The following is a 16,546-nucleotide window of genomic DNA, read 5'->3' as shown; positions in this document are numbered from 1 at the left end:
AAGTCAAATCTATAAATAACTTCAGATTAAATTTTATTTCAGTGATCCGTAATGCAATGAACATTACATTTATTTAACAATGTATTGATGGTTTTAGACCTTTCCCCGACTATAAAGCCATAGCAGGAACTTGCTATCTTTGTTGGGTCAGAAACGCTCATAGAGTAAGAAGCAAATCATGAATTTCAATGTGGATAAAAAGAACACTCGCTCTAACCGGAGGATATACTGCTCAGTAGCACTGGCCAATATTGGATGTGGCGGGGGCACCCATCTAGGGAGCCATTCGCTCTGCACTGTGCTCATGTAGGCTGTTCTGTTCTAGCGATCTACGAGCCTTCCTGTGAAGCCTACAAACACCTGGGCCAGACGTCCAATTACTACTGGATAGATCCTGATGGCAGTGGACCCCTGGGGCCTCTGAAAGTCTACTGCAACATGACAGGTAACTATGCCGTATTGATGTTTCATGGACGTTTCTTCTCTATGTTGAGCATGAACAGTACCACTCAAGTCTGGTTTCTTCTGCACCATGTTCTTTTCACAACATGTAATGAGCTAAATAGTGTTCGATTTGTTCAGTGAAATGGTGAAATGTGTTTCTAAAGCAATAAAATCTTCTAATCTGTTCTTTTTAAACTCTACCTTATAACTTGAACATTTTAAAATACAAACATGTAAGGGGAAAAACTCAGAAAGTGCAATTGAAGGGGGAAGTCCACAGGCAGAGCTGGCCCATGCGGCAGCCGCCTCCGCCAGTGACCGAGACTGAGGAACTCAGTGTCACTGCTCGACTGTCCACATGCTGCCCATGTCAGGGGAAGCTTATGGGCCCCTCCCGATCTTCCCCGGGCCCTGTAGTTAACAGAAGGAGGCTTTCTTTGAACAGAAATCCCATTTTGGCAGCACCCACAGCTTTCATGTGTATCTGGAATTTTCTGCAACAGAAGAAAACCTAGTTTTTCTTCCCTTCCGTATTGAATTTTGAAGTTATGAAATGAAATTATGGGTTCTGGTAAACTCCCACAATGTGTAAAATATTCAGATCTCTAAGAGTAGATTTTCTATCAGACACTTAGTAATGTCCTGCCTTCCAAAGCAGAAGAGTGGGAGGCATGTACCACTCACCGGCTCCAGGAGAGGACCAGCATTTGATGGAAACTCCTTAAGTATTTGACTATAACAGTAATGGTGATGTGATGCTACTTAGAATGATTACTACATTATCTGTGCACTATGTATCAGGTACCATGATAAATTCTTTACTTAGACGACCTGGGTTTGCATCCCAGCTCCATCTGTCACCAGGTATATAATCACAGGCACCTTATTAACTGTATTAAACCCAATAAGGCTCGGTATGTTTATCTATAAAATGGATTAATAATAATATCTACGACATAGCATTCTTATGTAAATGGAATAAAATAATATACATATGGTTCTTCCCATATTATCTGACACATGGTAAACTTTCGGTAAAGGATACAGGGAGTTAGGTATTATATTTTTGAAAGGATTAGACAGTTAAATATCTTGCTTATATTATTAAGGTAAGATTCAAACACAAGTTGGTTGGGGACCTAGTGGTGCTTAAATCAGGCAATACTTTAGAATCATTTATGGGCCTTTTTGTTTTTGTGTTTTTTTGTTTTGTTTTGTTTTGTTTTTCATACATACTAAATGTGTCTATGCTGAAGACTTTGATTCAGTCTGTTGGCTCACAACCCTCCAGGGAACTTGCCAGGTGTGATCTAAAACAGCCCCTGTACTCAGAGGGCTGGGAGAGACCCAAGAAAGAGACAGGCCCCTCCTAGTTGGTAGGTAGCAGTTTTAATAAGCACAGGGAACTTATATATGAGGCTGGTCGTGATGGCAACATAATCTTAACAGTATATGAAGAAGCCTCACCTGCGTTCGAGTCACATACGCTATACAGGTGTCCTCAACACCACACCACCACTATAAGTTTGTGTCCTTGGAGCAGCCCCTGAAAGAGAAAAAGGCAAGTGGAACTCCATTCCAGGCTCAGGGGAATGGATGAGAAGCCTTGGAGTGCCTGGGGTCAGCTCACAGGTCAATAGGCAGTCACGTCTTTTTCCAGTGACATCCCCAGACATAGGTGCTAAGTGGAATTAGGATTGTGCCGCTCAAAGGGAGAACCCTGAAGAGCTTTGTGGGTAAGCAGACCCTGTGGAGAATTTCCAGCAACAGAAGGAAGCCATACCTGTCCCAGAGCAGAAGGCAGAATGACGAGGACGGGAGTGTAGTAGGGAAGGCACGTAGAGGAAATGGTAACATGGGATCTGTCTTCCCGAAAATAGCCTTCCATGCCGAGAACTATGTGTGACCCAGAGAAGAAACCTGCTCATCAGAAAGCTTGGTTTAAGAGTTTACTGGTTTTTGGACTTGTCAGTGCACTCACGTACTCTCTTACTTATCTTCATTTTCATCTTAGTTGAACTAAAATACAATCTGTGAGAACTTCATTTAATCTACAAGAATCTTGATTTTTGTTTCTCCTAATATATAAAAAATATGATTATAGTTTAAGCCAATATGCTAAATGCAGTCTGGACAGTGAAGAGTACAGTACCACTTTCTGCAGGTAGAATATTTTTTCTTTCATCATTCAGGATAGGTGTGAACACTAGTGTGTCAGGGACACTGAAGGCCAACAGGCATTCTTTGGCCTTTAACCACCCATCAGCCCTTTCTTCAGCTGGAAAGAACAAGAACTTGACATCATTAGGACAGTATGGTACCACATAGCTTGGTTTGGGCTGTTGCAGTTCCAAGAGATAGATGTTGAAGACGAAGAAGGAATGATGGCATGAGCAATTCTATGAAGTCTTGATCTATCTGCCACTCTATGTCATGAGAAGGTACATAAGCCTTACTTTATAACTTTTATGGGAAAAAAATAGAGCCCTCCCACATCTCAGTAGCCCAGATGTAATTTGGTATTATCACTGTTGAATATATCACAGATTTTTAAAATGGGAGCAAGACATCTTCTCTGGGGAAAAAGCAATGTCTTGGCAGTGATCAGGCTTTTTTTTCTTCTTTCTACAGATGTCGTGGGATGGGTGAGAGCTGTAAACTTGTACAGACATAGTGAAAACTATAAGGAAAGGGACCTCCCTGACAGGAAATATCTGATGTAGATTTAGGTAGAAACTAAAGACACTGTTGAAAATTACTTCTGATGTAGATCTATTCTTTGGAATCCTAAACTTCCAATTCTGTTACTAATTTAAAAAATAAAGGAAATGAAAACACAAGTAAAGTAGGGCCTGATAGGAAGAAGGGAGTCTCCCTTGATTTTTGGACAAGAAGTTCCTCCAAATATTCATGACCACTCTACTGTCAAGTGAGGTCTCCAAGTTTTGTTTAACATTATCAAATAAGTAACATATCCTTTATCCTCACTATGTTTCATATTGGATCATAAGGGAGGACTTGAGGTCTGTCCCTTTTAGAGTATTTTATTGTTTGATTGGTTCCACGATTTCAACCTGTTGGTATCCTTTGGTCATCTCAGCTGCTTTTGTTACATTCTCAATTTCTTCTTCGTAATGCCTCTTGCAAATCATCCTTATTTTCATCCCTAATTCTGAATGATAGTTTCTTTAAAAACTCAACACTCACCTACTACATGATTCCGCAGTTGTCCTGGTGGGCATTTACTCCAGGGGAATGAAGACAGAGTCACACAGAAACCTGTGCGCAGAGGAGCATGGCAGACTTATTGGTAATAGCCAAAAACTGGAAGGCACCCAGATGCCCTTCGACAGGTGAATGGGTAGACAGACTTGGTACATCCATACCATGGAATTCTCTCTGACAATAAAAAAGAATGAACAACTGATCCAATGCAACAGACATAAATCTCCAGAGAATTAGGCTGAGTGAAAAAAATCCAATCTCGAAAGATTACATACTGTCTGATTTTCGTTTATGTAACATTCTTGAAATGACAACATTACGGACATGGAAAATAGATTAATGACTCCTGGCGGTGAAGGAGGGATGGGGGTGGGAGCGAAGTGGGCGTGGTGACAGAAGGGCAACATGAGGGACTCTGTGGCGTTGGACGTGTTTAGGGTCCTGACTGTACCCGCCGCAATATCTCGGTCGTGACGCTGTCCTGCGGTTTTGCATGGTGGCACCACTGGGGGAAGTGAAGGAAGCGTACCAGGGACCTCTCTCTACTATTTATCACAACTGCATGTTGCATCTACATTACCTCAAGGCAAGCGTTTAATTAAAAATATTTAATATACACCCCCCAAAAAAATCCCAAAGATCCTGAATTTTTTCACAGTCTTTGTGGAAAAAAAAAAATAGTGCTTAAGCATACCTCTAAGATCCTTTTTTCCAGGTTTTTTTTTTTTTTTAATTTATGTATGCACTACGCATCGGGCACTGTGCCATAGGAGGATAAGTGGGTAGCCTAAATGCGTTCCCAACTGATAGTAAAACACATGTTTAAAAAGCAAATAAATAAGTAATTTTTCTACAAAGAAAAGTAATGGAATTCTGAGGAGTGATTTATTTTGGATGCCGGATTTTAGATAATGCCTCCCTCCAGAGACAAACTTTTAGCCGAAATCTAAAGTATGAAGAGAGACAAAGCACTCAAGGAGGTGAGAGGGAAACGAGCCCTATAAATGAACACCCCAGCCCGTGGAAGAGATCGTTTCATTCCAAGGAGCTGAAACCCCCATGGCTGGAGCCTGGAGCTTGGTGAGCCTCAGAGAGGGGGCTCGAGAGAAGTTGCCAGATGGGCAAGGCCAGAGCGCACCAGGTAGAAAGGAGGGTAGTGTGGGAAAAAGCTGGATTTTATGTTTTCAGTTATTTTTCAGTGCAGGGGGTGGGGACCCATAGAGAGCTTTCAAGCAGGAGAATGAGAGGGTCTTGTTTGGAACGAAACCATTGCGGGGGAGGCGGGATTGGGCATGAGTGGCAGAGTGGAAACTCCAAGACCAGTTCTGGAGTTTTTGTCCAAGTCCGGGGAGGCATCATCTCCTCCTTGAACTAGAGTGGCGACGGCTAGAGTGATGAGACCGAGATGCATTCTGGATCTGTTCTGAAGTTAGATGATGACCGATGTCACGTGGTGATGATGTCGGGGTGGGTGACAGGTTGGGTGAGGATGGCTAAGGGCAGTCGTCAAGAGTAAGTCCCCAATACATAGACTGAGTAACCAGGTGGATTACGGTGCCATGGGACACGTAGAACATTAAGGGAAGAACATATTTAGAGAAAATCCAAGAAGTCAGTTTTGGCATAGTTAAGTGTGAGGTGCTATATACCATCTAAATTGAGATGCCAGTTTTGCAATTGGATAAAACTTCAAGAAGGATATGAAGGTTAGAGATAGAAATGTGCTAATTGTTAGCATCTGAATATATGAGAAGTGAGAATATCCTATCACTCAGGGGTTGCTGTAAACAGGGAAAAGGCATCTCGGGAATGAGCCTTCGGGAACTCACTAGAAATCCAGTCTCTGGTGATGAGGCGGCGGGTCAGCATGTAGGAGGAGGATGTAACTGAGAGTCAATGGGGTCTAAGAGCATTTGGGGACGACCGGGCCACCCATACGTATGTCGAAGTGACTGCTCGGGTCCTAGAGAACGACAAAACCTTTTGAGGATGGAGGATGACTTTGAATCCATGCAAATGTCTCCTAACGAAGGAGGCGATGCACCCAAATACAGCCAGTGCCAGCCCGCAGGGTGCAGGGGTGGGGTTTGTCTGGAAGGGACCAGCCCCCCAAAGGGCCAGGGTCGACAGCTTTAGGAAACCATGGAATAGACAGCTGCCCAAGACTCCACGACCGGTGAAATCTCCCACAAGAACAGAAGACTCACAAGCTGAGTCTTGTAGATCAGGTGGGTGTTGTAGGGCCTGGAAAAGGGGAGAAGGAAAAATAGACCAACTTATAAAATGCTTTGTACAACACGCAAAGCAGTTCCGACGTGGTCCTGAGGGAAAAGCCAGCTCGTGGTGATTCTGTATTTTTAAAGCATGACTTTGGCAGCCGTGAATGGGATTCTCCAAAGGAGACCCAGACGTAGAACAGGGACACGAGAGAGAAAACCCCTGTTGTGGTCCAGGCATCAAAAACTGAGAATGTAAGGCAAGTGGCAGTCAGGTAGAGGAGGGGGTCGAGTTCGTGGCTATTTAGGAAATTGAGGCGGCCAGGCTATGGCTGAAAACGAGAGAGAACTGAACATGATTGTGGGGTTAACAACTGCATGAGGTGAGCCACGGGAGGCCAAGGGCAGATTAGGGAAGGGGCGAGCCCATCACTCAGCCTGGCCCAGCTGCCCCCAGCAGGTACCGCACAGATTCCCAGTGGGGCTGGGCGAGCCTCAGGCAATCTCTGTGTCTGCGTTTCCGGTTTCCTTGTGAATGACGTGTAGGCTTAGAATGGAAGGATCTCTACTCTCTCTCCCGTTCTAAAAAAAGAAAGAAAGAGAAAGAAAGAAAGAAAGAGAGAGAGAGAGAAAAAAGAACAAATTCTATTATTACCATGGAACATGAAAGAAAAATATCACAGTACCCCTGCAGTCGAATAATCTAGAGCCAGAATCCTCTTATCTCAGATAAGCTTGAACTTACTCATTTCTTGGCCGAGTTTGACGTGCACTGGCACCCTTCACTTTCTGTGATGAGGCAGGTGTCCTACGCTGACGGTCTGCAGCTCAGGGCTTCGTGCTCGGACGGTAGGCCCTAAATGACAGAGCGTCCAAGTACCCGGCGTTGGTACTGAGCGGAGAATGTGTTCCCGGATTCCCTGCGGAACAGCAGCCATTCTGCGCAAGCCAAGGGCACGAACTGGACTCATCGTTACCCTCCCTTCTCCATCTCCACCCTCCCTCTGAGAGTTTGCTACTGTCAATACAATTGTCGTAACATAAGCTATCATATATTTGAGTATTTACCTCTGTTATTGGCACATCGTTTTAAACACGTAACCTTCTATTTCTATTTTAAGATGCTTGCCAGCATCTTTTCCTAGAAACCTCGAACTTTTGTATTAAAAGCTTCATTTGGTTCTTTCCGCCTGACGGTTAATAATAACAATAGTAAATAAAGCTAGAGCCAGTCATTATCCTCGGAAACTTGCTCCGTATCCGTAAATCAACAGCAGTGTTTTTCTCAATATTCTGTAATCTAATTCGTGTTCTTTAAAACTCTCTTCGCATTCGTGTTTAATTTTTTTTTAAATGTAGGTAAGCATGTGTGCTGCGGCGTGTGAAGTCTGAAGTCCAAATCAGGAACACCTCCAATACTCTTCCTAGCACTACTTTTGTAGTTTTATCAAAAAGCCATTAAGCTTGTTTACATAATTTGTGCTTTATAAAGCCCTGGGATTTAGCTGATCAAATTCTATTATCCTCTATGATGGTAAAAGCTGTTCATGTCTTTTTAATCTAATATTTATAGAGCGCTTGTTACTCAAGTTCCTAAGCACTTGCACCCAGTAATATCATTTTATTTATGATTATGCTTCTCAGAAGTTTGAGGAGGAAGTGCCGACAGCAAGGAAATGAGTCTCGGCGTGGTGTGCGTGGGTCCTGGTGGGAAGTATCGTGGACCTCCCCCACCGTTCCTGCTCGTGTACCCTACCCTCCAGCAAAGCAAAGCAAAGCAGTCTCTTCTCTAGCATATTCCTTTTCTTAGCAGCTTACAATTTATTATCTCACCTTGAACGCTGGTCAGGGGTCTGCCAAGATGAGCCCTCCTAGGCTGAAATGAAGGGGTCAGCAGGGCTGTGATCACCACTGAGGCTTAGGATCCTATTCCGTGTTCATTTGGGATGTTGACAGAATTCAGGTCCTCGTGGCTTTAAGACCGAGGGTCCCATTTTCTGACTGGCTGTTGGCTGTGGATTGCTCTCAGCTTCTTGAGGCTGCTGAGGTCCCAGCGGTGAGTCCCTCCCACAGCCTGGCGGCTGGTGGATCTCTCTGGTCTCCAGACCATCTTTCGAGAGCTCAGTTGATTAGGTCGTGCCTACCCAGGATAATTCCCTGATTAACTCCAGTCAGCTGATTGGGTACCTTGCTTAATCTGCCAAATCTCTTTACCTTTGCCGTTCAGAGTGACCTACCTGCAGGAGAGACACCGTCATATTCACCTGATCCCCCACATTCAAGGAGTGGGGCTCACATGGGGAGTGTAGGTGCACTGGCAGGAATCTTGGGGGCCAGCTTTGCACCCCTCTTACCACACCTGGCTCCATACACCTCTGTATAGTACTCATAATTCCGGCTACGTGTATCCTCACCTTCTGAGCAACAGTGCAACGTTTAGTTTATAAAATATTAAGCCTTTTTAAATTATTTGTCTAAGGGTTTTTAGTATATTGTTCAATATAGGAAATTCTGAAAATATGAAAAGCAAAAATAAAAATTGCTTACCAGCTACAGACATGAATTGCAAACGTGTTAGGAAAAGTGTCAGAAAGACTGTATCATAGAGCTGAAGCCACATTTATTATTGAGAACAAACTGTGCATCAGGCTCTATTCTAGGTAGATTACACACCATAATTCATCCATTATCCAGGACTTCACAACAAACCCACAGGGCAGTAATAATACCGGCGTCCCTTTTTTCTGGATGAGGAAACTGAAACTCAGAGATACTAAGTTCTGAGCCCCACAGCAAATCCCGGTAGGTTATAGAGATAGACGTCTTAGAATTGTGTGATTCAGAGCCAGAGTTCCTCGTGTGTGTGTGTGTGTGTGTGTGTGTGTGTGTGTGTGTATAGACATCCATCCCAACACAAGTGTTCATTTTGGATTCTGTAGTAAGGTCTGTAATACGATCTCTGAAATGAGCACCTCTTACTCCTATCTTTTTATTATCATCATCATCAAAACTTCCTTACCCAGCTCTAATTCATTATCTGTGGTTTGGACAGCCTTTTTGTGGTAAACTATTTACTTCTTAATTGTCCAACTAATGCCTTGGGGTTTTTAATCAGAGAACACATTTTAAATGAAATCAGCGTCTAAACCATTAGGCAATTATTATCAATTTCAGCTCTAAATTCAACTACGAGTTAATATAATTTTCTGAGAGCTTTATAGGCTAAGTTGTGTATGTCCCTATCCCTTGGGGTTTGAACCCAACTTTTAGGATAATTAACAATATCTGGTTCTATTCTGGTTACTATGTCAATGGAACATCTTACACCGAATCTAACCAAATCTGATGTGAGAATGTAACAAGGTTGAGTGGAATTGTATTGGGGATCATCCGTGATGTTTACTTTGATTATAGTGCCTCCTTCTTCCTTTTTTTGCAAGGAAACCAGCTAGAAAGGAGGACACACACGGCTCCCCTCTTCTCTGTTAGGCTTATTAACATTCGCAGGCCGGGCGCTGCTGTGCTTCCAATCCCTCGGTGTTCCCAGATGTCATGAACTATTTCTCTGATGAATTCATGGCCTAAAGTGTAAGCCTCAAAACACTGGCTTCTTCCATTTTATTCCCTCTGCTCATTTTATTTTTTTCTCATCACCAGCTTTTCCTCTCCCTCGTCTGTCTCCTGCCCCAGCGCACCTCCTCTGTTGTTAACCCGCGCGCGGAGTCCGTCTCCTGGGTGTCTTCTCCGGGCACAGCGTCTCCTCTCCGCGGACCTCTCCCCGCCCGTCTTTGTTCCAAACCTTTTGTAATCACTCAGCAACTCCTGCCTCACGCGCTCGGCTATTTCAGTATCTCACAATCAGTATAAATCTTTGAATTCAATTCTGTTCATACAGCTTCAATTGAAAATCTAGGAACCAACTCACTGATCAAACACAGCCGGAAAAGAGCGCTCTTCTCTCTAACTGATTGCCCGCTCGCCCAGGACTCCCTTCTGGATTCAGGCTCTTATTCCGCGGATGGCTTCCCCTGCCAGGCTTTCTTTCAAATCTCTTCATTGTGTGTCAGTCATAGTGATAGGTTAATACTACAAAAGTTCTCAAAGGGTGTTTGAACCCGAATCAAGGAAAGGAGAGGAAAGCTTTAAGAGCGGGGTGAGGCCCCTGTCATGGGGCAGGGGCCAGGAGGGAGTGCAGGATGCCAAGGAAAATCAAGGAAAGGCTGAAGAGTGGTGACTGGCCTCAGGGTCCCCTGGACCTTCCAAAATGGCACCCCTCATGCAGAGGCGCTCACCTCCAAATATTTCCACACACCTGCCTTGCCAGGATTTTAAACACACGGCCTTCTGGTGCTCTAAAAGCAATGCCTTTGTTAGGAGAGTCCCCCCCCCATGCCGCCTCAGAAGCCAAGGCTCCCCGTGGTCTGTGGCAAGGGCATGTTCTTGGTGCCTCTCACATCCGGGGTCCCGGACGCTCATCCAGGCCACAGTCATCATCTCGTCCATCAAGCAGGAAGCGGAGAGAAACACCTTGGAAAATCCAGTTAAGGTCAGCTCATTGCTTTGTGATCAGAAACCAGAAGCCGGAGAATCATTTCCCGTCCACACTAGGAATTCCTCCCTTCTGCCTGGCTTAAAGCCCGTATGTGTGGAGTTCTCGCTCCAAACCCTTTGCCTTTTTCAGTTTCGTGGGTCACTTTCATTCCTTCCGAGGAAATCTGTTTCCATACCAGAAGGTTCCTGGCGACTTTGTTGGGAGAATCTCATATAGAAGCTAATTTCTCTTTTTATATTATCTTGGTCTCACGGTTGGAACCAAGAAAGTTAAAATAAACTGCATCCAAACTCCATGTTGCTAAACTGGCAGATACTGGAATCCTATCTCCTCGACTGACTAGAACACCAAAGCTCATCCGTGCCCTACAAATGACTGCCACATGATGGCAGGTGTCCCATCTGTGACGAGTGAGAAAGAATGAACTTGTCAGAAATCTCATTGCGTTTATGGACAGAAGACTCTGTGAGGGCTGACCTCCCTTCACATAATTATTGTCTCGTATCCTGTTTTTGCTCCTCTTTTTTGACCAAAGAATATCAGCATTAAAAAGCGAGATTGTGCAAGAACTTGCTGCACCATCATCATCGTGGGCATCACCATCGCTTCCTCTCTGTTTGGCTGAACGTCTGTTTCATTCTGTCTTCCCTGGAACCACGCTGGCCCTTGCGCCTCGAAGCCCTCTTGGTTGGGTGTAGCCTTCAGGCCCTGACAAGGCAGCATGCTGTGGGACCTCCAAGGAATGCCTTAGCGGGCAGGGGCGCGGAGGTGAGGGCAGGAAGCCGCGGCTCGGTGTATCCTGAGGCCAGTCAAACGCGGAATAGAGTCTGACCTATTCTGCTCGCAGTTCTTAAAAAACTAAACGCCCCACGGGCATCTCGCTGATGTGTCCCCTTCTCCAGTCTGAACCGTTGGCTGTCTGTGTCTGGGGCATGCCTGCATTATCATGAAGGCTCGCCTCACCGCACCCCTGTCCTTGGGCTGACATCCTCCTCATCTCTCCCTGCGCTACATCTCCTGCTTCCTACTCGCCCTGCCTCCCTCCTCTGGTTTCTCCGTCTCCCTCCAGCACAGCACACCCTTTGGTCACTTCCTGACCCTTTAATGGGACCTACCCTTCTCTCGGGAGGTTAGAATATTCTTTTTGTCCCAGACTTTCTGGAATTTCACAATGTGCCTTTCACCCTGGCAACGCCTTACACTTCTTTTTATTGTTCTTGTAATTTGGGCTTTTCTGATTTCTTTGTTCTCTCTAGACGGATTTTTCATCATGGCTTTCATCAAAGAGCTCTTTTTTTGTTCCTGGAAAGTTCCTTTTTAATGGCGTTCTGGCCTTGCTTTATGAATGCACATCTTTTCCTTGCCTCTTAAGGATAACAAACATCTTCCTTTATTGTTTTCTTTTTCTAAATTTCTTAATTCTCCTTTTTCTGGCTTTCTTATTTTTTCTGATTTCTAGACCCCTCAGCTTTCCTCGGTTTCTTAATAATTATTAGCTATGTGTTTGTTATTAAGAGTGACAGAGTCTGGTTGCCTTTAGACTTAACTCTGGGGTAGAGGTGCCACGTGTCCTGCGGTGCCCAGCACAGACCCACTGAGGTGCTCTTGCCCTCGTGTAGTCACTAATAGCTCTCCTTTTACTCTCTCACATGCAGATTATGTGTGCATATATTATACACTCTAACTTTAATTTTTTTAGGAGGGGAAAAAGTTAAATACCAGTGTTTATTCACCCCCCTAACCTGGAAATCCTTTACTCATTTTTAATCCCCTAATTTAATACCATAGGAGAAAATAGGTCTTCAAAACATCACTTTAAAATCTGTAAATTTTAAATATCAATCCACGTTTCTCTTTTATTCAAAGGATGTCATCATTCTTAGTGCTTGTTACTGACTCTGTATAGGAAGTTATGTGATAGATGCCTTTGTCTATATTATTCCATTTATTCCTTAGCAATAACCCTGAGAGATATTAGTGTTCTGATGTTGGTGACATGTGAGCCGAGATACAGATAGACTTTAATATTTTCAAACAGCCAATGAGTGTTTAAACACATGATTATCTATGGGCGCTTCTATAAGGCAATTTACAAAAAGCTGTTTACTTAAAGAATATGGGTTTGAATGAGAGACTTTCTTATCTTTTAATGGCATAAGTTTATCACTTTTCCCTTTTATGGAATGAAACATTCGGAGAAACCCTTGCTCTTATAATTAAAATAATGTAAATTATTAGTAGTAGTAGTGTTTTAAAATTGTCTTTTCCTCGTTCTGATTTCTGCTTGGCTAGAGTCTAGGCTGTGATCCAAGATGGCTGCTTTGTTCACTAATGAATCCAGCAGTGTTGTGTCGAGCGGGCGCTAATAAATGCCCTGCCGTGAACAGACCTATGCCGCTTTGGCTCTTTGAGCAGATAGAATGGCAATAGTTGGAGATAAGCAGGTAAGCTTGAGTAACCGTATCTAACTCGGTACTAGGTAACAAGTGTGAGACAAGGCCGCCCCTCCTACACTTGGAAGACAGATGGATTTTAGCAGTGGGCTCAGAAGTTGTCTGTATAACCCGTTCTGCAAGCTTGAAAGTCCAAGCTCTTTATCCCTTTACGTGTTCTAGCTGCTCCGCGTATGGACCTTGTTTAAGACCAAATATGAAAACATTCCAGAAGCAGGATTGAGTTTACTTTATAATTGGGGTCAGACAACCAGAATCCTGTGATTCAGCGGATGAAGCAGAATGATTTAAAACTCTAGCCTCGGTCTCCATTATGAAGAATGAAAAAGTAAAGTTTTCCCTTGAGTTTGCTCTTTGTCCTTCGGATGAAAGATTAGGGAGAATCTCTAAATTATTGCCATCAATCGCCTTTGGTTAATACCAGTAATTTCACCAATAAAAAAACCCATCCCCCCATAATGTAACTAGCAACTCGGTGCATTTATGCTCCTTCACAGAATTATTATTAACCGCAATTCTAGACCAGCTTGAACAACATTTTCCTTTACATTTTGTCTTGCTCCTTTCTTTCTTACGGCCTCATTTTCAGAGTCTTACAGAATGTTCTTCCTTGGTTAGAAAAAGAGAGATCTGATATGACTCTAACATATTAATGTAATACGTTTCCTCCTCCAGTGTATCTCCATTTCAAAAAGAATAACAAGAGGAATCCAAATATGGGGAAGATATTCTCAAACATAGCACTTTCAGTGCCCTTGAAATCATTCATATCCATAGTCTCCGTCCCTCTTGTCTATAGGAAAAATCAGGGTCCAAGTGATTTTTGAAAGGTTTTTTCCGTTATATGAAGTTTTTGTTTGTTGAGAGCTGGCAAACCACTATTTTTACTAACTACTCTGTCTTACTTTTGTGTCAATATCGACTTTATAACAAGTCTTTCTTTTCTCCCTTCCCTTCACTATCCCATTCCATATACAAAAGCTAGAGGAAGGTGAAACTAGAGAAAAAAATTGAATTACATATTACATAGAAAGTCACAAAGGAACTCATACTTATTCTCTGGAAAGATAATTAACCTGTTAGCATCATATTCCCAACACTTCCACTCTCCTCAAGTTTTGTCTTCTGTTTGAAAGCTCTAGATTCTATTTATTAAAAGATTTGTATTTCGCATGTATAATAATTTTTGGTACTTTGAAATCCTAATCTTCATTTGAAAGTAAAATATTCCCAACTCCCATATCACATGGGACTATTTCCCCCATTGTGGCAAAACATCATTAGGGTGTGTGTACCATTGATGGTTGGGGAGAGGGGGTAAGAATCCAGCTCAGGAGCTTCTGTGGTTGCTGAGATTTTTGTCGTCATACTGTTATTCATGGGTCATCAGTAACTACAATCTTGTTCAGATATTTTTGGTTAGTAGTGGAAAGTAAAAGAGGAGTAGTTACAGAGACTTAAAAGAGCAGATTAGAAAGAAGTTGAGTTTGGAAGAGATTTATTATTAAAACCAGTGATATTTTCTTTCCCCCCAGTTCAAGCCCTGGGCAGAAACCTCATAAAAAACATTTGGATGGGCTGCCATGGTCCCATTGAGCATCTGACTCTGTTGCAATGTCATTAAAATGAATTTTTGGTGCCGGTTCAATTTGCCTGTAGCTTTACAGACATGGTCCTATTCATACTGATTGCTCTCCCTTTCATAGTAGTGGGATAAAGAAAACAGGAAAACCATGTCCAAAAGTAGTCAATGTGTTAAGGTTTTTTTTTTCAATGTTCCTGTCCCATGGCTTTTTAATAGGCCTACAAGTCCATTAACGATGTTCCTTGATGATAATAATCATGCTTTAAAGGGAATGTTAATTTCTTGTGTCGTGGGAAAATATTCAGTGTGCAAATGATTCCTAAAGCATGAAAATCATGCAGATTTTTTAAGTATGCAAATCCCATTTCCTTTAACAAAATTACCCAAAAAACCCACATTTATTTATATTACAGAAGTATCATTTTCGACATAAATATAACTCTTCCAGCATTTGCCTTTCGTAAAGCATGTTACCTTAACATCAAATTCCACTCTACATTCTTAGTTTCTCACAGCAATTATTTAGGAATATTGAATATCTTTAATAAATATGCAGGAAAAAATTAGTTCTGAAATATCTTACAAATCTGTCTCTTTTAACTTAATCTTTAAGTCAGCAGTTGGACTTCCCAGTTCCTTCCGTAGATCCTTAATTGATGTGGTTCATAATCCCTTTCTAATTCTGGTCATTAGCCTCTTTTTATTTCAATTTGAATAACTGTGATTTGATTAGCAGAAATTTTAATGGTTACCGTAATAGCATTCTTTCAGACATTAGACAGAGTGTGAGTCATTTCCCACTCATATCAAGTATCTATGTTTATTATTCTATGTTATCCCCTGAGTACCATTTTTAGAATTTTAATGTGTTTACCTAAGTTTATGTAATTGTTTACTCACTTAACTAGTATTTATTAGTGAATATTATGTGCTAGGCACTGGGTCTACAACAGAAAACATATTAGACATAACATCTGCTTGTGGGGAGCTTATAGTATTATGAATATGTATAAAAATATTTCAAATAATCTAGCAGAGCATTATATGAGTAGCCAAGTTATTTCTATCTGAGACATTGAATTATTGAAACGAGAAAAAGTTATAAATTTATTCAGGTTAGTATACACACTGATTTATAGCAATTTCTGATAGGTAAATCATTCATTACCTTGTTGGAATTTCCCAAACTTTAGTGATTTGTTTACCATCTTCACAAGTTTTGCAAAGCCCGCAGACCACCAATTAATTAATTTAAGAAGTATTTTTGTCTTTAATCAACTTCTGGTTTTTTAACTTACTATTTTTTTTTTTTTTTAGATTTTATTTATTTGACAGACAGAGATCACAAGTAGGCAGAGAGGCAGGCAGAGAGAAAGGGAAAAGAAGGCTCCCAGCTGAGCAGAAAGTCTAATACAGGGTTCTATCCCAGGATCCTGACATCATGACCTGAGCCGAAGACAGAGGCTTAACCCACTGAGCCACCCAGACGCCCCCTTTTTAACTTACTCCTATCCAAAGCAACAATATCCATAAAATTGTGTGGCCTAATGAGCTGTTAAAATACATCGCAGGCATAGAACAGAGCTAGTGTGATATGGTATTATGCTTCTCCAAGTCTCAGGGGTCCACACGCTGGGAAATTCCGGCTTAACCAAGCGCTGGTACCTAACTTAAAATCGTCTTTTTGTGAAGCTGTTAACTTATGTGGCCTTAGAGTAAGAACTGTAACTAGCACAATCCACACATTTTCAAAATCTACTACCTTATTTAAATCCGAGGAAGGCTTATGCATGAGGACTTTATTTTAAAACGCGGATATTGTAATTCGGTAGTAAACGGTAGCCCTGGATGCTCCTCTGTCTGCCTGCAGTTGAGGCCTGTTGGCCCAGGGGCTCTTTATTACGCACATCTGATCTTCAGAGGTTCTCCTTCTGTCCTTCCAACCGTAACTCGGATTTCCTATACTATAATCTGTATCTGTTCTATAATCTGTATCTTTGTCCCAGAAGAATACAAGCTGCCCAGGACCTTCTAGAGTGACCGCTGCTCCCAACCCTGCCAGTTCTTCACC

The 16,546-nt window shown here is 42.4% G+C and overlaps 1 protein-coding gene across 1 annotated transcript in view; it reads left to right on the top strand.

Moving 5' to 3' along the window:
* The window catches only part of CNTNAP2 (contactin associated protein 2), a 1,944,007-nt gene that overhangs the window by 1,247,010 nt on the left and 680,451 nt on the right, over positions 1-16,546 (top strand). The window contains exon 12 of the mRNA XM_032304549.1: positions 326-445. Within this exon, the coding sequence (XP_032160440.1) occupies positions 326-445 (120 nt within the window). The remainder of the gene's footprint in view (positions 1-325; positions 446-16,546) is intronic.

The sequence above is a fragment of the Mustela erminea genome, chromosome 11 (genome assembly GCF_009829155.1).
Source record: "Mustela erminea isolate mMusErm1 chromosome 11, mMusErm1.Pri, whole genome shotgun sequence".
In the NCBI taxonomy this organism is placed as follows: domain Eukaryota; kingdom Metazoa; phylum Chordata; class Mammalia; order Carnivora; family Mustelidae; genus Mustela; species Mustela erminea.
The sequence above is the reverse complement of the archived record's forward strand: the minus strand, read 5'-3'. Positions and strand labels throughout refer to the sequence as shown.